The sequence below is a fragment of the Scophthalmus maximus genome, chromosome 3 (genome assembly GCF_022379125.1).
Source record: "Scophthalmus maximus strain ysfricsl-2021 chromosome 3, ASM2237912v1, whole genome shotgun sequence".
NCBI lineage: Eukaryota > Metazoa > Chordata > Actinopteri > Pleuronectiformes > Scophthalmidae > Scophthalmus > Scophthalmus maximus.
The window spans coordinates 21237659-21262256 of record NC_061517.1 but is presented as its reverse complement, the minus strand read 5'-3'; the positions used below and the strand labels follow the sequence as shown (position 1 = coordinate 21262256).

General features: G+C 48.3%; 1 protein-coding gene and 1 long non-coding RNA gene across 7 annotated transcripts in view; one reads left to right on the top strand and one right to left on the bottom strand.

Moving 5' to 3' along the window:
• tns2a (tensin 2a) overlaps positions 1 to 16749 on the bottom strand; it is a 47667-nt gene extending 30918 nt beyond the window's left edge. For 4 of the 6 annotated variants that reach the window (XM_047330693.1, XM_035644069.2, XM_047330694.1 and 1 more), the window contains exons 1-2: positions 16336 to 16748; positions 172 to 277 (exon numbers count right to left, since the gene is read on the bottom strand). In XM_047330693.1, the coding sequence (XP_047186649.1) occupies positions 172 to 277; positions 16336 to 16464 (235 nt within the window). In that variant the 5' untranslated portion in view covers positions 16465 to 16748. Of the gene's footprint in view, positions 1 to 171; positions 278 to 9175; positions 9330 to 16335 lie in introns of those variants that run through there. The other 2 variants (XM_047330692.1, XM_047330695.1) reach the window with 2 other exon arrangements.
• Positions 16750 to 19856: 3107 nt separating this feature from the next.
• On the top strand, positions 19857 to 20947 carry LOC118316344. The gene is made up of 2 exons (XR_004795175.2): positions 19857 to 20059; positions 20548 to 20947. It is a non-coding gene; the product is annotated as an uncharacterized LOC118316344 (long non-coding RNA).
• The last annotated feature ends 3651 nt before the right edge of the window (positions 20948 to 24598 follow it).

Sequence of the window (24598 nt, the reverse complement as noted above, 5' to 3'; positions counted from 1 at the left end):
CGTGCATCCCGTGTGCGGCTGGTGTTCTTTGCTCAGTCATCGTGTCGTCTGGAGGGGCTGCACTTTCAGCCAGACTTTTTTTGTCAACTGAAATATTCTTGTAAACCCATCCACGCAAACTCAGTTGCCAACACTTGCAACACGCAGAACAACAGCACACGAGACATTTACCTCTGCAGAAGGAGCCCACGTGGTCCACGTTCTGACGACACACGCTGCACTGGCGCTTCTTCTTGAAGGTCTTCTCCTTGAAGACGTGGGGCTCTCCTTTGCCCGCCTGCACACGTACACACACAGAAAATGAAAAATTGAATTAGTTAGCAGCTCAGTTGGGGTTTAACTTGGCAGAGGTTGATTGTTCTCTGTCGAACCATCTACACACTTTCTTCTGATGGCGTGAAAACATGACTTCTCAACTCTTTCCACATAAGACTTGGTCAGAACCTTGCATATGGTCAACGTGTGAAATTGAGGAATGGAGTTGAAAACCGTTTATGGAACAGTGATATGCCAGAGTACTTTTACGACGTGCAGTGCTGTTTGCAAGCTCAATCGGTCACTACACAGATTTTGCCAGTGTTCATTTACAGGTCTGTTGTCTTATCTGTTGTGTCTGCTTCAACCGATTCGGAAAGTTGCGTTCACACATACAGGGTTAAGTCTGGGAAACGTTCAGGATGGCAGTGCATGATGTGCAGAGGCAGCTTTTGCTTTCTCACACGGTGAACAGCCGCCGTTTGGGTGACAAACTGTTGTTCGGCCTCTCTACCACTCACCGCACAGAGAGATGTGTGCTTCACAATTGCATGGCAGGCATAATAAGACGGATCAATAATATGATATGATAACGTAAACCCTATTATTAATTAAGGGTCGAACCTATGCAAGATCTGCAGTAAATGCGAGAAGTTTTAGACAGCATAGGAAAATACAGGATTCTGCGTTGTCACTGGAGAGTGTCATTGTCAGTAATGGTTAAATATTCTACAGATTACCATGAACACATTTTTCCTCTAAACTGCATATCAATATGTTTACTGTCAATACAAAGGAATAATTCTAATCCCTCCTCAGACAGGCAGAGTGGAGCAGGATTCAGGGGAAAGGCTTTCAGCATGTGTACAACTATGGCACCGTCCACTCTCTACTCGCTCTGCCTCTTAAACCTCTGTTCTGGTTGTGTAACTGTCTTCCAGTAATAATCCTTGTGGTTCCCGCCCATAACCCATGATAATCCATATATATTGCGTGCCTGTGTGTGTGTGTGTGTGTGTGTGTGTGTGTGAAGGTTTGGGACCTAAAAAAGAGCAAATGTGTTGGACTTCTCTTAAAAGAGAAGTAGAAAGAAAAAGAGATCTACCACTTTACCCTTTCATGTTCATACAGTATGTCTTGTGTGTGTGTGTGTGTGTGTGTGTGTGTGTGTGTGTGTGTGAGTTTGTGTGGTAGCTCTTCCCAGCCAGTGCCTCTCTGTTTCCCAACATGGGATCAGATCCACAGATGACTGGGCCTGACATGACTCCAAGGAGGCTTTGAACACAAGAACGGGCTAAGTACGGGGATTGCTTTGCATGTTTTCATGCATGGATACATAATAGAAGACAAAGGGAGGGCGGGGGGGGGGGGGGGGGGGGGGGGGGGGACACCAATATGTGCAATGTCATGTTGAGAGGCAGCACGCATATTCTGGAAGCTGGAAAGTTATCCAGTCATAAGGATGGGATTTGGGCCAGAAGGTCTTTCTCTGTTAAAGCATTTTAAGAGAAAATATGGGAGCGAAGTAAACACACCCCATCAACATCGTCGGCATGAAAAAAAAGAGGCTACTCTGAATCTGTGTTTCCATAGCTCTGTATGATTGAACGGATAGAAACGCACAAAGGGGTTTTCTTTTTGTTTCCTCGGTGTGTGCTTTTCCTCCTCGGTAACAAAGAAAGGCGGCTGTTTGCACACGTTTTCCATTATCCCACCGCTCGGACTCTTTGCTTCTCGGGACCGGCCAGTGTTTGGACAGCTGCCTGCCTGGCATCACCCTCTGCCAGCTGCGCGCGGCGGCTGCTGGCCCGCGCCAGTACAAGTGTACTATGACCGCAGCACCTTGGACGGTGGAGGCGGGCCGGCTGGGTGGCGCGGGGGCCGGCGGCGGGCCCGGTGTCTTGTTATGCAACGCGGTGCGGTCAGGGGGATTGGCGTCCCCCTCTAACAAAAAAAAAACTGCGCAGCCTTTGCCTTGGGAAGCTGTGTATTGTTTCACGTCGGGAGCTTCGTTATTTTTGTTCCACTCGGTATGACTTTGGCGTGTTCCCGTTTACGCTTTTTCTCACAGTGAAAGGAACACGATCCACACGGGTTTGATTAACTTTCATGTTGTCTTGTCTTATCTTGATCCCATTCGGATGGAGTCCTTGATTTGGCTCTCCTCCTTTGCGGCGAGTACATGTGCACCCATTCCTGAACCCCAAACATAACAACCGCCCCTGGTCTCATGACCAGTTTAACTAGTCCATGTAGCCCTTGCTCGTTAGTTCTGCCTTGACATTTATGCCTCCTGACCAAGCATGTTAGATATGGACTACGACACACACTGTCACAAAAGTACAGACTGTCCTCCACCAAAAAACGACCATGATTGTCGATTTAAAGGTCGCAAAGGTCAGCAGTGGACCTGGTGGGTCCAAGTTTGCGTATTCAAATGGATTTGCTTGTATTCTGTAAAGTAATCGTGCTGATTCTGTGCTATGTCACCTTAACCCTAACCAACACCCTTACCTTTACAAGGTTGGTAAATCAAATAAAACTGAAGCATCTTCCTGTCTCACTTTCTTAGGAAACGGTCGCATTGGTCGAGTTCGTCATATGGACTTCCAGCTCCTTCTTGCATGTGTTTTTGAGGATTCTGTCTATGGTATGCCCACATTCTCCTCTAGGAACTTTTGCAATAACCTAGTGAAGTATGCGTGAGTGTGTGTGTGTGTGTGTGTCGGCGTGTGTGTGTGCACACGGAGCCCACGGTGAGGTTTAAAAAAAGCAACCAGTTACTGTCAGCTCAACCACAATGGTGATGTGGGCTGAGAGATAAACACGCGGAAGAGGTGTTGGCAGAATTCCTCCTGCTGCAGACACAATCAAGACCACTATGGTCCGACCACAGGCAATCGTGGTCAGACGGCGATACGGGACTCTGCCACTGAACGCTGCACAGGGTCTCCTATCTGACACCCGTATAAGCTGCTGCGCTCCAGCTCATGCGAGGCAACCGGAGGGTGAATCGTCACCGGTGCGGTGTCCACCTTCTACGTGGAGGACAACGGAACCCGCTGCCACCGATAATGTTGAGCTCTCATTCTTTTACTGATGCGACAAAAGTCTTTTGTTTCCGTTTCACAATTGACACTAGTACACGTGAAGCCCAGAATTTGGGGGCGGCTGTGGCGACTGCAGTGAAAGTGAAGCTGTGACATTGCCGACCCCTAAAACAGGGTGACACTGTATGAAGACGTCGAACCATTTTAAATAAAGTCTTAAGACAGATTTCCTTTTTTAACATTGCCTTTTTCTTTTTTTTTATCTCGACCCTATTCAAACATCTTCATTCTCTTCCTTTATCGCTATTTTCACTTTTTCTGTAAACATTTATGCGACGTCTGTGTTCCATGACTGCGTTGACGGCGCAATAAAAAAAGACTGCAGTTGCCGTTACACTGGTGGGAAAAAAAAAAAAAAATAGGCGCATTTACACATTCACAATCAGCTCCGGCACAGTAGAGCAGCGAACATTAACGTGTGCAATTATGGCAAGAATATGAGACACAGAGTTTTCGTAGTTCAGCAGCCTGAACTTGAGGCAGTAACTATAATTTCACGAGTCCCATATTGTGACGAAGATTGTCCCACAAAGTATAAATGTATCCACAGATTATTTTAGGGAAAGAATCTTGGGGAACCGAAATCTACTGAAAACACGCGACTGCACTCAACTTGGGAGTCCAGCGGAGGAAACCGCAGGGGAGGAGGTTCACAACTTTAAAGGCAGATCCCAACAGAGGAAGCACAAAACAGCTGGCAGAGTCTCAGTGTGTGTGTGCGTGTGTGCATGCGTGTGTGTGTGTGTGTGTGTGTGTGTGTGTGTGAGCACTGAAAAACAAACCTGTGATGCTAAAACCCGGTCCCCGGGACAGTAATTACTGTCACTGCTGTGCTGGATAAAAAACATTTTCACGCGGTAGAACGTGTTGCTCGCTTTTTCCGGCACTCTCGAGCGAATAAAGAAAGTCACACTTCTGCCGCCTGCGGCAAAAGAGCTGGGAACAGAACAGGGTGTAACGGACTCAAGTCCATTGGCGCACTTGGCAGAAAGTGTTTTATTCGCTCACACTGCAGATGCACATTTCCTCAACCACACAGTCCGACCCCACCAGATCCGTCTGCCAATCACTGACAAACAGCGGTGGACAAGCCGTCAGTTCGAACAAAGCCTCCGTCGGCCGAGGCCCAAATTTTCCACATCAGCGACACGAGCTGCAAGCGGCCACCTGCGACCTCGGGAAGAAAACACTCAGGCACACACATTGACTCACGTGCAGACGTGTATCCCCTCGGACAGTCGGTGGAAAGAGAAAAGCCTTCCCCCTTCTCCTCTCGCCGTGCCCCGTGCCCCCCCGCCCCCCCCCCCCCCGGGTGCCAGGACAGACCCCACCTCCGCCAAGGCGACGTGTGCTACGCACAAGAAGCCCTTTTTATAACATTTTTAGACTCCCGGCAGAAGAAAAAAAAAAGGGAACCAGAGGCTTCTGGAGTCAAAGAGATGCTTTCTAACCGATGATCCCGCCCCTTCGTCGCAGCACATCTGCCTCCCGTCGCGGAACAGTAGCTGGATTGAGCGAGGGAGGGGTCGGACGCGCACACACAAGTGATGCACACAGGCCCGAGATTTATGGATACAAATGTTAAAACAAATACGCAGAGAAAGAGAGGCATTCGAGCACAAACACAACATACGCGGCCTTGGAAACTCTTTAACCTCCGCCCCCTTGTTTCTTTCTAAATATAGTCTTGATATTTGGACAATGATGGGCATTGTAGGGGAGTGGCTCATCACTGACTGGGCACTGACCTCGGCTTCTGCCTGCAGATGGTCAGCGAGGGGAACTTGAGCGAAAGTGCCCTTGAGGGGAAAGTTTTTCTTACTGACTTTGTCATTAGGAAATCTCTGCGACCGTAGCTCACAATGGGACTTTGTCTCCAGCTCTTTGGATCATGATTTCACAGGCCAGGCACAACCACACCACACTGCCAGTGGTGGCAGGTGTTTCAGAGCGTATTCTGCCGTGATGCACTGGTGGAAATGAATATTGAATATCATATCAAGCTGTCCTTTGACGAACCTATAATCCGAAACCAAAGTGCATGAAATCAACCATCTTCGCTTTTCCTCTGTCCATCACTGGCGTGGCGCTCACACTCATGATTGACAATTAAAAAAGAAAAAGTATATTTAAATCAATTCAGCATCACATTCGTCTTCCCTGTCAAAACCTTGGCACCGTACATTACCCACAATGCACCTTGACTTGATTCACTTGACTGTACAGATTTGGGTGTATTATGCTGCCAGCCTCGAGCTACTAGTCTTAAGCAGAGATGAGGTATAATCTACTGAGCTCTTTATAATGTCACATACTCAGATTGTTTTAATTTCAGGCCCTCACACGGCTCAAAATCCCTGGTTTCCTTTTAATTATTTGGTCTATCAAATGCAGAAAATTACCATTGAAACTCTTAAAAACTTAAGATATGTAGTCTACTCTCACATTTGCTGGCGATGATCAAAACAGTTGCAGATTTAGTGTCAGCTGACATATCGGTCGATCGTTTTCAGCTCCGTGACGAATAGAGATGAACTGTTTCGCAGGTCAAACCGCATCTGCTGAGCAAATGGTGCGAACGCAAAGCAAGGTTTTCCCGACTGACGATCACATACTCCGTCTTCTGCGATGAGCAGGAAACACTCTCGGGTGCTCGAAAGGAATTTACAGACTTGACCCGCAGTTTTCAGTGGCAATGACCTGATTCTCCTTTCGCTTTGCGGGGGAAGTTTAATATCCATCAGAAATGGACAACAACCCCCCAAAAAATTATAATTTTGCAATGAGCAACATCACACACACGCACACACACAGCCATTCAGTGGTGTGTTTGTGACTTGTTGTGTACTTAAATCCCACCCTACGTTGAGAGAGTCCCGCAAAGTCTCATATCTGGGTTCCTGCATCATTTGTTGGCATCTGGGCCAGTGTGTGTGTTTGTGTGTGAGTGTGTGTGTGTGTGTGTGTGTGTGTGTGTGTGTTTGTAAGTGCACACATGTGTCCAAAGGGTGGGACAGGCAGTGGAGGGAACAGAGACTGCCTGTTCCTGGAGTGAGGTCAGTGTGCCGCCATGTTACACTTCCGTTCCCTTGGACTCCTGCTGCAAACAGAAAAACACACACACACACACACGCGCACACACACACACACATACACACACACACACACACACACACACACACACACACACACACACAGGATGGTCTTTTTGCTCCAGCAGGGCCACCAACACCCCTTGCTGCAGTTTTTCATATTCACTCACAAAATGCACCATCTGTTTTGGCCTCATAATGTTACCCATTTACTACGAGGCGGCATCTGTAAGTGGATGACATCATCCAGGGATGATGATTGAGCGATGGTTTCGCGTGCTCCTATTGGACCAGATCTGATCCCACTTGCCGTGTCAAGCACATGCCAATGAAACCCTGTCGCTGTGTCTGCCCCGGGTCGAGGGGATTCAGACGCATCTGTCTGGGTTTTGAATGGTGGGAGATTTTCCAGGTAAGAGTGAATAACTGCTACTGTAGATTTGTCGACGGAGTAACTGCATCTGGCACAAGGGAATGTGAGCCAGCCTCTGTTTCAGCCTCTCCCGGCTTGGCGGCAAACGGGGGGGGGGGGGGTCTCCCAAGTAAACACAAGCATCATGTGTGCCATCAAACTTCTCAGTTACACCCAATAATTACAAATATAGAATACCTGCTGTACACTGAACACAACTGTTGCATTGTACTGCCAGTCACTGAGCAGCTGGCTTCAGTGCCTTGCTCAAAGGTAACAGTGTTTTGTTTTGGTTTTGGTTTTGGGTTGTTTTTTTGGGGGGGGGGGGGTGTCTTGGTGGAAAAGGTGCGTTGATAAATTGAATTTCCCAAAAGTTTTCCCAGAACATTTCTTTTTTTCTTTTTTTTTTAATCACAAGCTCTCCATTCAATCTGATGAACATGCAGGCTGGCCAACACTTATCTAAATTACATTTAGTTCACATTGGACAAAAAACGCTAATGAACGCAACACTGTTATCAGCTAAAGGAAAGGTTGGAGGAGGCTGGACAATGTTATCTAGGTGTTAATCCGGAGCTGTTTTCCTCACGGTGCGACCGGGGGTGTTGGGGGGGGGGGGGTGTTGTTGGTAGGAACTCTGACACGGGATCATGATATGGAGCCAACACTAATTGGCATTTTGGCAAAAGTCATTAATCAGTGTCCACACACACACACACACACACACACACACACACACACACACACACACACACACACACACACACACACACACGAGATTTTTGTTCACACATATTGGTCAGCTTGTGCTCTTAACGTGACCTTTGGGATAACTGTACACGTCCCCCGCCCATCCATCCATCAATCGTCTTCCGCTTTATCCTGTTAAGGGTCGCGGGGGGGGGGGGGGGGGGGGGGCGCATGGAGACCAATCCCAGCTGACATTGGGCAAGAGGCGGGGTACACCCTGGACAGCCTATCGCAGGGCCACATACAGAGACAGACAACCATTCACTCTCACTTTCACAACTACGGCCAATTCAGAGTCTCCAATGAACCTGACCCCATTCTGCATGTCTCTGGACTGTGGGAGGAAGCCGGAGAACCCGGAGAGAAACCCACGCATACACGGGGAGAACATGCACACTCCACACAGAAAGGCCCTGGTTGGTTTGAGCCGGGATCCGAACCCAGAAACTTCTTGCTGTGAGGCGAAAAGTGCTAACCACCTTGTTGGGCCATCATGCCTGTTCAAAGTCTGTTCCTAATGAGGCAAAATTTCTTCCCCTAGGTCCTGGTTAAGTTCAGGGTCACGTGTTTGTTAGGCAGTCCACAAGGAAGGAAGGTGACACACACACACACACACACTAACAAGGCATGTCATTTTTAACCAAATGACGCGTTACTCAGTTGAAGGCGAACGTCGGGTCTCATCACACTGCAGGAGGGTCGATGTATGAGCGAGGGGGCAACCGATCCTAACTGCCTCTCCGGTTCGCAGCACTGCGCTGGATCTACAGGGCAGGGAGCGCCGCAAATCAGACACACCAGAAACGAAACACCTGTCACCCTTCTCACCTGCCCGTGGGAACCCTTTGCGCGCGCGCTTTCGTGAGAATCACCCGACACTCTAGGTGGCTGGCTCTGACGCACTAACAACGGAGGGGGTGGGGGTTGTTGGTGCTCAGTGCATCGTGTGACCCCATTCGGAGCATGTCCTTGTCAGTTACACCAAGTGCGACACATCGGGCGACTTGTCGGGGGGGGGGGGCAACAAGTCACCGCAACTCGCTGCGCCCTTTCCGTCACGACTGCGCACTACACTGCACCACAGGACAGGACAGGACAACGCGCGTAAAACGTTAGTGAGTGCGTAAATGTGGGATCGGCGCAAGAAAAATTTGTCCAAACACACACAGGGTGAGGTCCTATGAAAAGCTCTGTATGAAGAGCGCACACACATGCAGTGAGCCGTCTCCACAAATGCAAATGACCCACTGCTGTAACTGCAAATAATCCTTCACCAGAGTGGACACACGAGCGCACACGACATTTGACATGATTGCAAAGTCTGTTTTGGACTTTTTTTATACAGTCTGTGGCCAACGGAAATACGCGTTTTTTTCTAATAGAAATCCACAAAGTGCGCAACAGCGCAGACCAAAGACGCGCACGCAAAAGTCACGGCATCATGAACCATCCGTCCGGTCCCCACGCAGGCGCCACACTGAATCACTGAATCCGCGCACAAATCACAGCAGACCACACGTCCGTCCGTCCCCCCCCCCCTCACTCCACAGCCTTACCTTGCTCATTTTCCCGCTAATCATATCCGCAGGGTCTTCAGACGCAGCCCCTCGCTCTCGGGGAGGCCGTCGGTAACATGGCTTGCGACTCTATGAGATAACTTGTTTTCTTTACTCCGGTCCTCCCCTCCCGCGGGGCGGGGCCCACACGCAGCTCGGAGCATGTACGGAGTACTATTACTGCGCTCCCGTCCCGCGATTGGTCGCCTCCCGGAGGGGAGCGCGAGGGGCACTCGATCCGGATTGGCTGGAACGGACCACTGGAATATTCCGACTGAAGTCTGTCATCGAGGTGATCAGCGCAAGACTGTGCGCTGGGTGATTTTGTACCAGTGTGGCACCTTTTCATGGCTCCTAATGATGGACCCCGTGATATTTTTCACACTTTAGCCTCATATTATACAGTCACTTTGATAGTTTACAGTGTTAATAGCTGTGACAAAAACAACTACATGTGCATGGTGCAGGTTTAGAGTACACTTCATGCCCTCTTTAAACTCCACCACGTGTCATGTTCTAACTGTTCATCTAATTTAAACTGTGTGTTTGCGAGTGTATAAAAGGATACTTGCGTTACTCGTAAATTCTTTTTCCTCCAGTGCATTCACTCGAGTTTGTATTTGTGCTGCCCCCATCCGGGGTAGGCAGACGCCAGATGTTTCACACGCTGACCATTATTCTTACTTCTTCTCCGTCGAGCACCCCTGAAGGCCACGCCGTGTGATCAGGTGTTGCGGGGTCACTGACCTCTGCCTTCTGACAGAGGGAAGCAATTTAAGTACTCCTGAGATCAGCAGCTCAACAGTTGGAAATCACGTGTGTTTCTGTTTGTGGGAACAAACTGTTTACTTTTCCCCCCACTTTTTTTTTTCCCCAAATAAACCTGACGCAACCTACTTCGCAATCTTTCCACGTTGCCTCTCCCCTGGTTACTGCAGAAGTACCCACTGAGGTACAGCCTGGTTGGGAAACACAGTCATCAGTCCCTCGTCTTCGGCGTTGTGTGGTCAGTGTCCCTGTCTACTTGCTCTGCACCTCCAACACACAGATGTGCCCTAACAAACATCTGTGTTGACGCTGCTGCTGCTGCTGCTGAGGGGCACTAGTGTGTAAGTGGCAGCACCTAGTGGCGAAATAAGAGAAATGGGCCCGGTGATGCTAATCCTAATCGCTTGTCTGTGACTTTTTCACATCACTTTTTCCTCAGCTCATGAGTCTCAGGTATTTCTTGCGTGAAGAGAGCGGAAAATACACAGGGCACCATTTCATTTTTCAAATTTTAAAGGGGGGGAAAAAAAGAGACTTGCAGGTTGAGCTGATCCTCTATAATTAAACCAAGCAAAGATTTAAGTATGCCCATGAAGGTGAATTCCTTTTGAGTTGCCCGTCTTAAAAAGCTAGCCCGTGTTATCCCCCCAGCCTCAGACTGCTAATGCACAGAGCATTATTTCTGTCTGCTGCCTCGGTCTCTTAGTCACTTCCATATGTGTCAGATTGACAAGGAGGAGCGGAGGCCGCGCAGCACATCCCCACCAATCAGTGCAGAACGTGACTGTCAAATCATGATGTATGCCGTAATCCCCCCCTGCCAAACAACATGTGCAGTAATGTGGTCTATTGCTTTTGCTCATAACCTAGGAATTTCCGGCTCATGGTGCAGAAAAGAAATGAGGACTAATGGGGGGGGGGGGTGGATTAAGACGTGGGGAGAAAAGTAGTGAGGTAAAAAAAAGAGGTAATAGGAGGGGCAGGGAGGGGTCACGTGTGAGACTAACAAAATACGGGGGGACCACGAGAGACAGGAAGCTGGTGCTTGGGATTGGAATGAGGGGTTGAGTCGGTGAGTAAAGTGGGGGGATGGTCACATTGGAAGAAAGATGGAGGTGAGGAGAGAGTTGGATGCAAAGTTGCAGTGGATTAAAGGAAAAGATGGGGGGATAAAAGAGGAAACGTTTCAAAGGGTTAATTTGAGAATTTGACGCTTCTTCAAGGCGGTGAATGTGCAGAACGATTTTCCTCCGCACTTTGACCCGACAGCCGGTGACCGCAGTCTAGTCCGTGATGCAAGGTGCTTAAAACTGGATGAAATATCACAGGGGGTGGGGGGGGGGGGGGGGGGGGGGGGGGGGGGGGCAGGTGTGTTTCTGTCTAGACTGTCTTCAACACAGAGTTTAGAGTCTCAAGGAAGGGGCTTGGATCTTTGGAGGTAGATGAGAAAGAGGTGGACAGAGTGGGAACCCAGGCCAAGAGGAAATGAGGGGAGGAGGAGGAGGAGGAGGAAGAGGAGGCGGCTGGAAAAGGGGGCTGTGCGGCTTGATGGAGGATTGTGCAAGACAGCGCTAAGCCAACGGCTGATAAGGAGCAGCTGTCGAAGGAGCGAACGAGCAGTGGGAAGAGAGGGGGTGACAGAGCGATACTGGGGACGCGAATACATGTAAGCATTTCGGTAATTGTGCCGTTGAGTTCAATAAAAATCCTCAATGTCTGCCAACGCCGTTAAGTCCCAGAAGACATTTTTCAAAAACCTTTCAACAAAACGGATGTTTTTTTTGGTGTGTGTGTAAGAAAAAGAAAATGCTCGCTGGACAGTTCGCTGGGCGAGGTGTTTCTTTTGAGGGCGGTGCAGGGGTTTGTCGTGGGGTTTTAGAGAATTACTGAGGGAGGAAATGGTTTATGTCTTTCCCTTTACCCGCGATCGGCTTTCATCTGCGTGTCCGCTGACACACAACAACAAGCGCTCCCCCAAGTCCCGCTCGGGGTCCGGGACAGATCGCTCTTTTCAAGCCACAGGAATCCCGTCTACGACAGCCACCCCCTGAGCCTGGGCTTTACGTAGGAATCCACCTTTCCCCTAACACACATGGTTGTGTGAAGAACTTCTATCCTATTCTATTCTGGATGTTGGGGGGCCTATATTTAACCCTAACCGGTCAGTGTTCCTTCCTGTGTCGGGTGTGTGTCTGTAGTGGATCCCTGTGGTTAAAGGCCTCAGTATTGGTCATGGTCAATCTAAACTTTGTTGTTCATGGGGAATTTCGGAGGAGTGAGACAAACACATGTAGAACCGCTGTCGTTCTGTTGGCGACAAACTGCAGAATGACATTTCTTAATTGACAGCTTTACAAGCAACTGCCATGATCAAACAGCTTTGGAAACCCCCTCCCCTCACACATCTCTGACCTGGGGGAGCTGAATCCGACCATTTCTTCCACTTTCCAAAATCAACAATTTGACGTCACACCCAGTTCCCGCAGGGATCGACCGGGTACTCTCTCTCTCAAGCCCTCGTTTTTCATTTGTTAGACAGCTCTTTTCTAACAAGTGACTCCCCTCCAGTGTTGGGATACCATTCCGCCATTGATGTCGTTCGTTCAGAACAGCTACGGACACTTCCGTCGCCTGACGTCCGACCGGACATCACAAATTTCATGGCAATCCATCCAATAGTTGTGCAAAAGGTCAGGGGATCACCAACACCGTTAGGGTACGTTATCTAGGAACCATTCAACCTTTGTGCCAATACGTCCATTACATGTAAAGATATTTGACAGGATCACCTGCTGCTGGTGTTAGAGTTGATGTCAGAAGGAACATCAAACTCACCTCCTGGCTCCATGGATATCTCTGCTGAATTTCTGCTGAGATATAGTTCAGTCAGGACCAAAGTGCCCCGCATGAACGGATTGACGGGCTGACATTGCAGCCATTCCCTGGCAATGGGAGGTGAGGGAGAATATGTTTCAAATTCAATTTGCCTGCCAAGTGATTTAATTAAAGACGCTCGTCTACTTGAACACTTGGCTCAAGTGATTTAATTAAAGACGCTCGTCTACTTGAACACTTGGCTGTGTGTGTCGGTGAGTTAAAGGGGCAGTAAGTGATTTTGGAGAAAGCTTGTTTCTCTCGCTAACCACCAGACCAACCGCCAGCACGTCTCCAGAGTTGTCGACGAGGGACGTTTACAAACTGCACTCGCATTGTTGTGTGGTGTGGTCCGCACCATCCCCCCCCCCCCCCCCCGCCCCCGATCTATTGAGCCAGGGCTGAGCCGTAAAAAATCTGGGGGGTTTTCCCGCGCACACAGAATAGCGACAGCAAGCGGACCGTGGGGAAATAATCGCAGATTTTTACAAAACGTGTATTGCTACAGAATCGTTTACTGCCACGTTAAATGCATGCTTACTATGAAGTCTTTTTTTACAACAAGGATACAACCAAGGCGGCAGTTTCTGTCTGTCCGAGGCTCGCCTAGTTTGGTTTGTCCACATGAGCTGTTGGCTCTCGCTGCCGGTTTATTTCAAGATTCCATTTCGAGAGGGTTGTTTATTGACGCTCCGCTAATCTCCATCAACAACTGTCCCGAGGAGCGCTGGACAGGGAGACAAATTTGGCGCGGACGAGGGTGTTTTGAGCGCACTGAGCACATTTTGGCCGGTGTAAGATGGCTGAGAATATGAAACCGAGAGGAGAAGGCTATCCGGTCCAATGATGAGCTGTGGAATACTTTCAAAACGCCAATACTCACAAAATCATCAATGGCACAGAGTCAAAACGGAGTCCAGCGCTGCATGAAAGATGTGTTTCAAACCACAGTTTTCCCTCTGCAAATATGGTCAAAAGGTGCAGAATCGGTTAATGTTATATGTTGTTGAAGTGATCCGTTAACGATTAAACGATAACAATTTTTTAATAAAACATCCCTCTCTTCGGTTACTGACATAATACGAAGCAAATTATGTAATCACACTGTGAGCAGCATGTGGAACATCGTTTTCTGCTGCCAAGTGTTTCCAGTAAGTCCTTGGCACTAGTCTGATGAGGAATGCATGTGCATAGCTCCTGCCAGGATGTAAAGACATTCAAAACCTTAATCGTATCTGTGCCATAGCATTTAAAACTGTAACACCTATGATTGTCCGCAGGTCCATGGAAACAAGGACAACCATATATAGAGTAGACAACATCTCCTTCTCTTGGATAATGAGTGGGATCCAGCGGGTTCCCACACCCATGTGCTGGGGTCAGTCACTGCCCGATGACGTAGTCCAGAGGGCTCAACATTCCCACGCTGCTCAGCATGTGATACGGACCAACTGGGACAGTTAGTGCAGCCAAGCATGCATGCATGCACACACACACACACACACACACACACACACGCACTCACTTGGAAAACATCCACCTTCACGTTCAGAAGAAATGCACGCAAACAAGCCTGACAGTTCACACATCTGGATTAAAAAAAGCCACAGAGTCTGGAGCTTGCATGTGATCATGTACAGTGTGGGACAGAGGACAATGAGGTACTCCGTGTTCTCTGGATGGCTCGTGGAACTTTGACATCGCTCCGAGCCAACAAGCCTGCGCCTGGTTACACCATGATGCTGAGGCCATCGCAACAATGACACTGTATCTGCACAGATGTGGCCTCGGCGAGGAGATGCCAACGTCATCCACATCATCCTTTAGCCTGCACGCCACACACACACACACACACAGACACACACACACACACACACACACAAACACACACACACACACGCACAAACTGCTGTCTGCATTACCCACAGTTCAACTTCGACCGCCAACAATCTTTTGAGATGTGCGCGTGTTAAGCCAGCAGCAACTAGCAGCGGCTAATGTAGCCTCGACCTGCAGGCCTCAGGCAGAGATGCAGAGTGCTCTACAGAAGTGCTGGCATGTTCACATCACTCGATGCCATCGTCTTGTCTGAAGCTGGCTCCCGGAAGAGCTGGCACTAAACTTTGTGCCTGGTGCCCCCCCCCAAAAAAGTCGAAGCTTAGCCCCAGTGATGGAAATGCCGGCAACAGATCCATATCGTTGGCATGAATTTGGATGAAGGAATAGATGACGTTCTTCAGTCGTTTAACTGGAAACGTCAACTTTGAAATATCCATTGAACTGGATGCATGTGTGGTCTACATCACTCATGTTGTGGGGATCGAAATCTGTTTTCACTAATGGCGACTTGCCCTCCTTATGGGGACAAAAATAGAGTCTCCATACTGTAAATCACTACATGTTTTAACGTAAGGATAAGGTTATGCTGGATTTAGGTTAAGGTAAAGGTTAGAGGTAGGGGGTAGGTTAGAATAAGTTTCCAGGAAGCGAATGTAGGTCAGAGAGACGCCAGTTAGGAATCCACCTGCAACTGCACTTAACTGATAACTTTGAGCTCAGACTAAATGTCAATCAAGTGTTTGATGAACTACAGACATCAGAGCCGTTCAACAACAAACCCTAACCCCTAACACCGATTAAAGTTAAACGCAGCATTAAAACTAATACAAAATCTTTATACTATAACATGCATGGGATGCTACACCGATTGTCCGCCGGGACAATATGCATGCGCGCGAAGCGAACCAATGAATGACCTCCTTATCGCGTCGTCGGTACCACGTTGTCAGCCCCATCACATACATATATTCCTCGCTATATAGGAGTCTGTTTGCTTAGACAGTTACCTCGAGTGAAAGAAGATAAACTTTCCTACTTTCTGGCAAAAAAAAAAAAGAGGTCAAACATTCGCCTCATTTTTGTCACTTTGCCCTCGTCGAGCCATCCTGTCCGCTGGGTGAAGATGCGAGCGACAGATCCCGGGATCTGAAGACCCGGACCCAGGGTGAGTCTGAGTAAGCAACTTAATATGATGTAGTCGCCGGCTTTTTGTTTGGTTTCTAGTTGTTGCACAGTTCCGATCCGTTTTGTCGGGCCTTGTTAGCCTGCATTAGCCCGGCGGGATAGCTTAGCTTGTTTTCTATATTGCATTGTTGTCGTTACGTCCAGTTCAATAAAGAGTTGCTTGATTGTCACATGCAAGAAAAAAAAAAAAATTGAACAAAATGTTGAATATTTGTATTGAACAGCCAAAACTGATTGTGATGAATTACATTCGGGGAAAAGTAATGTGCCAAAAAAAAACAGGTGTAAATTCTAATATTAAAGAGAAAATTTGCTTTGTGCAGCAATTCCACAATAGTCACTGTACATCACTACGGATTAGATGAAGAAGAAATATAATGTCCAGTACCTGGACTACAGCTGGCGCATGCCAACATCATGCTCGCTCGGCTATCGTGAAACATGTTTACGTCTAGAAATGTTCCAAATCTCGCGCTCGCGTGAAGCCCACCGACCTTTGTCAGCCTCATCCTGCCACTCTCACTCCTCTCCAGGCTCCGTCTCTTCAGAGACGGGTCTCGGGCCACCGGCAGCGGTTGCACCTCTTCCTCCCCGCACCCGTCCGAGCTCAGGACGCAACCCATGTAGGTGGACGGTGTCCGGTGACTCTGGGGGGGACGCGGTCCTCCTCCTCTCTTTTCTTTTCTCTCCACCGGTCCTCCGGTCCTCCTCCTCTCTCCCTCGCGCCGTCCGTCTCCCCCCTCGTCCTCTGAACAGGCTCCAGCCGGGGGCTCCTGGGCAGCTGTTTTTGTCAGCTGGAGAAGAGGAGGAGGAGGAGGAGGAGGAGGAGGCCCTTCCCCTTTTCCTGGCTCTTGTTCAATGCTGCTACAGGGACACAGGGAAGGATACACATGCTCTCTCACTGCCCCCCCCCTCCCCCGACCCCCCCCTTCCTTTCTAGACACACTTTAAAAACACCTCTCTCTCCAACTCCGTCCTGCTGCAGTCACATGTGGACGTCCCCCCCCCCCCCTCACTGCTCGTCTTTGTTTCACACAATGACAAACTGCCCAACTTTCTGAGGAATCCACAACTTTGACTTTTTCCTCTCTGTTTTTTCTTTGTGCCAGTCGGCCACACCCACTACATCCTCTGTCTCTGGACTCACGCACTTGACCCTCGCGCCGGCGCTCGAGGACTCATCTTCCCATCCCGTCGTCAAGCTCCTCTGCATTTCTTCTCCTCCGTCTTCGGCCTTTTTCTCTCTCTCCTTTCCCCGTCCACCCGCCCCATGAGCGCGTCTCTCCCTCTCTCCCTCTCCTCCTGCCTCGACTAGTGTTGCCTCACTCTTACATATACAATTCCCTCTCTGTTCTCACCCCCACCCATCTCTCCTCCTCAGCTCCCCTCCGTTTCCTGCTGCCAGACGCAGGCGCTTCTCCCCCTGAGCTGGTGCAGCGCATCGCCGGTATTGTCCAGCGAAACAACCGAGAAAAAAACGCAACAAGTGACGACAGCTGTTGAGGATGCTGCGCGGAAGGAAAAAAAAAAGAAGAGCCAGGGATTCCGAGCGGACCGAGCCTGCCCTTGTTTCACGACGCAAAGAGCCTGTTTGCTGAACTCGTGTGACAGGGTCTCTTTCACCGCAGGGTCCGAGCCTAGGACACACAACAATGGACGCGAGGCGCGCTCTGGAGGGGCGTCAGACGCGCGTCCTCGTCACTGTTTGGGTGACCTCTGTCTGCGTGAGGAGAACGCTGCTCGCCGAGCGTGGCTGACTCGGACATTGCTCGTGACTCTGTTCCTCGCAGTCTTTCTTGCTGTTGTTTATTCAAGCCTCTGCAGGGCCTGGGTGGGAGAGTGAGACTGTACCCCTTAAAAGGCAAATTCTTGATGAGTCTCCAAAAGCCCCCCCCCACCCCCCCCTCTCCCTGCTTTGTATTTACTCTCTACGTTTCCACTCTCCCCTCATTTGTTTTCTTCTTTCTCCCCGTGACTCCCGCTTCTTTTTTTTTCTCCCTTCAGACTTGAAACCACTGGCGGAGCGGTCTTGTTGTTGCAGGCACGTTGCCCCAGACAAGCCTTCCAGGTGTCCTTCCTTTCCTCCCTCTCCATGCCCTACCACCCACCCATCCCTCCAGTTGACCCCAACCCCCTCTTGCTTTCCGCCGGTTCCCTTCCCCTCTATGTGTATCTTTCACGCAAGCTCTCAGACACGAACTGTTTTTTTTCACAACCAGCCCCCCTCCTGCATGTTTTTACATGCCGTTGAAATGAACTCCTTCTACTCAACTCAGGTCCTTGCCGCGATCCGAGTTATGTTTCTGGACAGTATGGGTTATGGACAGGCGGCCGTTTGCGGCCATTATCTACGGCTAATTTCAAAGCCAAAAGAAATACAATTTCGTCCGATTAGAAAATATGGTAGTGAAGGAAAAGCAAGAGCCCGATTCTGATCTCTAATCAAAAGTCTCTTTTGGCTACGACGCGGAGGAATATTTGGCACTTGCGGAGGAGACTTGGCAGAAATCGCTTTCAGTCTGGATCAGTGAAGATTAGTGACAGATTTCTGGAAGGGCGGGAGATGTTGACGAGGAGGAACGGAGCGAGAGACAGGGTAACAGATCCAAGAGGAGAGTTCGGGGAGACAAGATAGACCAAGTCCAAATAGGGACAACCGGAGAGAAAGAGCAGAGGATTGAAGAAACGAACAGTGAAGAAACAGCGCGGCGGCGAAAATAGACACGGCTGTGACGGCAGATGACGCTGCCCAAGTCTCCTTGTGTGACACCGGAGCGTCTTTTCACTGAAGACTCATTTCCACAAATCTGGAGTTAAAGACTTCCATCGACGTCGGAGGTTGTAAACATACTTCACATATTTTCTCCCTTTGCTCCCCTTGCTGTGTCCAAGCATCTGCCTTTGCGGGTCAGTCTTGGAATACACCACAGTTTCACTGGGTGTGTGTGTGTGTGTGTGTGTGTGTTTCAGATGTGCACAGCACTAGCATGTTTGCCAGGCCACAGACCAACCGAGCTCTTCCTCGCCAAGGGTGTGTGCGCGCTGGTTGAGCTCACATCTCATCAGGCGTGAGGCCCACGGCGTCCGACGGACAGGACGAGGCCGTTCCGATGTCGCGCGCGGACGTTTGATTCATCGTTTTTGCGCTTGTCGGGGCTCGCGTCGGAGTTTTGTCCGCCCTCCAGCGGGCACATTTCAAGGATGAGGCTCATTCAATTCTATAGCTTCCCTTTGTCGACAGTGACCAACGCGGGGGTGGATGGAGCTAGACTGTGATTGATCAAGATTTGAACATATATCCAGTAAAGGGATATGCACGGGGCACAGTGTTGGGCTCGAGGGGGACAGACAGGATGACCATGTGACACGCAGTGCCCTCTGTGGCACGGTGCCCAGGTAACAACACGGCCTTAGGAACAGGAAAAGTAACAAAAAGGTCCATTGTTATTGGAGGGAAATAATTGAGCCGTGCCAGCCGGTTCGTGAAGTAGAAGCCTTCAAAAAGTCCAAAGCTGAAAAAACTCAGGCTAAATAGGAAAGGGAAAGCTCCGAAAAGATGTGGTGTGCGCAGACCTTAACTTTTTCATTCACCAGGTGAGGCGACCTTGTTGCTTTTGCACTGAGCTCGGAGGGATTTACAGTCCGTCCGTCCGTCTATGGGATCGACGACAGATTTGACACACAGCGCTCGCGGTGAACACAAAAGCCGGAAACGGGGTGGAAAAGATGGGGGGGGGGGGGGGGGGGGGGGGGTCAAGCCAGGCTGGAAATGTGGCATTTCCAAATTCTCTGGACAGATAGCAGATTGAGTCAAGCGCGGCATTGCCTCGTCTCGTCAGAAAACAAAAGGGCCGAGTAAAAAGTGGCCTCCGGTAAACGTTCAGGATGTAGACTTGTACCTCTACAGCAGGAGACAGTACAGTGGTCGAGTGCTGCATAAATCTCAATCTCAAATCTCACGGCACAGTTTACAGCCTTAAAGCCCCAGTGTGTCATTTTGGTACTTTTCTGGCGCCATCTGGTGGTAAAGTTGCACACCACAACCAACTGAGCACCGGACAGGAGGGGACACTTTACGGTGGCGCCCCGCTAATTCCATTTCCGGTTTCCCGCACCGTTGGAAGTTCAATGCGAATGCGATGTATTCGGGACCGTTTGCTGCATCTGTATTTAATGCTGCGTTCCATTACATCTCGGAACTCGGACCCCAGAAGTCGGGTAGGTGATTTTTTTCCGACCTCCCGAGTCACAGTGGAACCGAAACGCAGCACAAGCGAGCACAACGCGACGTAGGAAACATGGCGACATACACGGAGGTCGGGTCCCCCTAATGTAACTATATTTAACTAATTCAAAGTTGAAAAGGAAAACAAAATCGGTTCTTTGTTGCAGGTGATTATACATATACGAACACAAAATGATGGACAATATATCCAATTTATGTGAATACATTCTTCTAAATATAACACACTGTAGCTTTAAGGAAATATTACTGTGCTTTTGCTTTTTCCTACATTCATATTTAAAGAACCCCTCCAGTCATATAAAAAATTCTAATTAATTCCATCAGTTTCTGCGTATTGAGAATCAATTTGTAAAGAGAAGAGATGTTTGATATTGATACATCTCAATGAACATTATGTTTGTAGATCTTTTTTTTTTTATTACCTTAACTTGAATGTGTGCTTATTATCTTTTGGTTCCAGAGCTTTTGACCACATCTCACAGCTTACTACAGTGAATGGAGTTGACCCAGGTCATGCGATCAGATGTCTTGCATACAGGATGACGCCTGAACCATTTGCTCCATATGCTGAGGAAAAGCTTTGAAAAAACTACAACAATAAGTTGACCTTTGAGCTTAATTCATTCTGTTAAGAATACTTTTTCCAAAGGTCAATGATGAAATTACATTCTCAAAATCATGATGCTGCATGGCAAATCAATATGTACATAAAAATACATGAACACGCCAACATTTGACTGTATAAACAGTAAAAAGCAGGACTGAGTGATTTTTTAGTGAGGAACCCATTGTCTGTTTTAGCAGAATACATCGGTTGGTATTGAGTAAATGCCATTTGTAATAAATGGGAGAAAACTTAATTAATGTCTGTATGGTCCTTCATTGTGGCACTACCTTCTTTGGCTGTCACTAATACACAAAAACCTAATCTAAGCTACTAAGTATAGCTGGAAGCACATGCCAAACAATTCCTTGGAGGAGGGACGTGTGGAATAGATGAGGCTCCCATTCCTCAGAGACAAAAATGTGTCCATGGCCCTAAACCAGTCCACAGTTTTCTGGGAAATGAATGATGATACATCTGTTCTGAGGAAACTCTTACTGGAGCCACGTTTCAACCAAAAGTACATGCAACTTTTCAAGGCACTGAAAGGTTCCTGCAGACCGTCGTTGGCCTGTGTTTCCACTGTCCAAGGGAGATCAGGCAAATTAGGCAGCTGATGTATTATCAACTGACGGCTACAGCAAAGCTGCTGCACTCCGGTCCATCAGGCGGCGCCAATGCAGGAGAGTAGTCAACGATGATGACTATTTAAATTGAGCAACACTGCAACAACAGTAGACGTGGAGGAGATTCAAATCGTGCTGCTGTTGATCGTGATTTACTTTTTTTTGCAAATGGGATCGAGTCAATGCTGGAATAGGGAGAAGCGCCAAACAACAGGTGTACTCAAAAGACCTGGAAGAACTAAAGTAAGGAAACACATTGTATTAGTTATTGTGCAGATTGACTGGCTTAAATAAAATGCAGGAGAACTTGACCAATCAGGCATTTTCAGCACCGCAAAGCCTCACCCCAAAGTACTACCCACCGAGCAGGGTCTTTTTGGGGGATGAAAAGATTTACCTGGAACTTTAGACCCTGGTCTAAATAAAGGGTTCGCAGGAAGGTTTCTAGTTCCTGGGGAAAGTTCCTGCAGTTAAAAACACAACTCAAGGCGCTTTCACACCCACCCTGTTTGGTTCGAAACCATGAATGTAAAAGGTGCCTCGGACCACGGTCTGGACCCGTTGGGACAAAACTTGGTCCAATCTCATCCAAAAGAGGTGGTCTCAGTCTGGATCGACCTGAGCCGTGGTTCGCTTTGTTGGCAGCGTGAAAACAGTTTGCGGGCCGATTACAGCCGTGGTAGCACATGGGAAGAGGATGAGGAGAGACTATGACATTGCAATTTGGTCCGACGCAAAACAACTTGAAAACGGATGCGTTACAATGCGGAAATGTATAACTTCTTTTTTTGAGAGGAGGGGAGAGTGAGGATATGAGAGGTCACGCCCGTCTACAGACCAATCAAAGTCGAGTGTGGGCAAACGCAGCTCACGTTGGTGATAACGACAAGACGCAGGTACAGTGTGTCATGTTAAGTTCTTTGGTGCGCTCGCAGAATTGCAATGGGAAACCAAAACCAACGGGATCAAATGTATACAATGTACCAAAAACACAAGCTTTGGTTCGGACCTATTTTCAAGTGTGAAAACGCCCTCAATGTTGGTAATGTACTGAGATGGGCCCTGATTTGAGTCTTGTAATGCTATTGTGTCACCTCCCAGAGGATGTACAGGAGCATGATCGGCGATGACTCCGTCCACCTCCAAACCCCAATACCCTCCACTCTGTACCTTCACTGCATCTAGGCAATTCAACAAGACGTTCATACCAGGATCTGAAATGAAATCAAATGCTGGTACAAAAGTAAAAAAAAAAAGAAGAGGATTCTACACTGATGACCGAATCTTTGCAGGATTTTGAGGGGTGACATTCAAGAGATGACCCTTCCCTTCAGTGAATGAGTGAGTAAAAGTTCCTCACGTCCATTTTGGTTAATGTGGGCCTCTTCGACACAGCCTCATGCTGAGATGACGAGGAGTGACTCTGAAAATTCCCATGGCTGTCTAGTGGTATATGACAAACTTGTTCTTATGAGCACCATGGACCGTTAGAGAATGTTGGGGGACCATATGTTGTTGGGTAAAAGTATAAGCTATCTGACTGCAATCTGGCCGGGGACTGAAATTAATTTCATGTTGAAACCACAAGTAGCTGATCATTAACAATATGTCTTTGCCTTCGAAGTGGATTCAAACTTGAAAAGAAAGTTTCTGTCCGTCCCAGCCCCATTCAGAAAGCCTGTTATGCCCTCTAGTGGTTAAACATAAACATTATTTTAAATCCTTAGTTGGGCAGCGTGGATTGTAGCAGATATAAAAAGTCAGTTTCTCTTGTATCGCTCCAGTTAGTGTGTTGTTTCTGAGAATTGCTCTGTTGTTACAATGTACAGCAGATGTGCCTTGAGGATGTTTTCCTGTTGTAGTTGATGTCGTTTTTCCATTATTGACTGAGCTATAACCCTAGCCTTAACCCTGACCCCAACTCTAAGAATTACAGTTGGTAACTTAAAAAACAGGTTGGAACAAAACATAGTTATAATGATTGTAAACCACAGGCCAGACATGTGACACAACGCTGAAGTTGTTACCGTGGAGCAGCATGTTTTGCACACGGTCAGCCAGATGTGTTGTCTTATCCAGATTTATTTATTCAAAAATCGAAGCATTCGGGGAAAAATGTAAATATGGCATGGTGATGGAGCTTGATGAAAAGTTGACGGTTCACCAAAGTGATTACTATTCATGCGGAAGGACGTTCATTTTGGAAACCAGTGTACCAAGTGTCCTGACAATCCATTAATTCATTGTGGTACTTATCACACTTATCAGCACCTCTAGCACGAGACACTTGACTCATCAAACCTCTGGCAGAACCGGGTTGGGGTGAAAAAATCAGGGGAAGTAAAACTGTCTGAACTGATCATAGCTATCGAAGTCTATCAGCAGTTGCGGTCAACACGTGTCGGAACGGGATGCTTAGAAGACGCAAGACAATTTAAGGTAATCTAAAGGTTCAACAGGTCATCTGGACAATAGGTGTCAGAGAATTTCCACTGCAAGATCCAGTGTACTGGAAACATCCAGCATTCAGGCAGCCATAGCATTCGACCCCGGTATAGTGCTACTGGCACCGAAATGCCAATAGTCTGCGCCCAGATTGACATGTAAACTGAGCTGTGTACACAATATACCCTCTGACGCGAACAGGGCGGTGTCGACATTTGCCAGCTATTGTCACCCATCAAAGAATCTGCTGGCTTCTTCGCTCGCTTTTCATTTTGCATCATGGAAAAATATATGGCGCAGTCCTTCTTACTTTGGCTGCCTTTTTCACAAGTTTTGAAAATGGATCGGTGGTCCTTCAGCTTTGCGGTGCGCAGCCGATATATGGCCACCGACAGTGAAGGGCGAGAAGTGTCCAGAGTTTTCCACCGTTGACTCTTCCCTGGCTAAGTGCACGACCTGGGTCCTTATAGCGCAAAATAAGCTTGTGTGATTAGGGAAGTACGTGAATTGAGCTGGTTTTAAAGAGCTCCAAATTTTGAAAACAATCTTTAAAGGGCTCCTAAAAAACTGGATACAACACTTCCTATTTCATCTTCTGTTCATGGTTTGAACCTCCCTGCCTGGTTTATGCCCACGTATACTTCACGTCTTGCAAAATTTCCGTAAACGTTGTCTTCAGGCCCTGGGAACAGGGGTTAGGTGTCAAGATGCCAACCATGAAGTGTAACACCCTTGGTTCGAGTCTTTCTGGGAAATCTTTCCTGCATGTCATTCCCCACCACGTCATATTTCCACTGTCGCTATCTAATGTAGGCATAATATTAATGTTATGCATT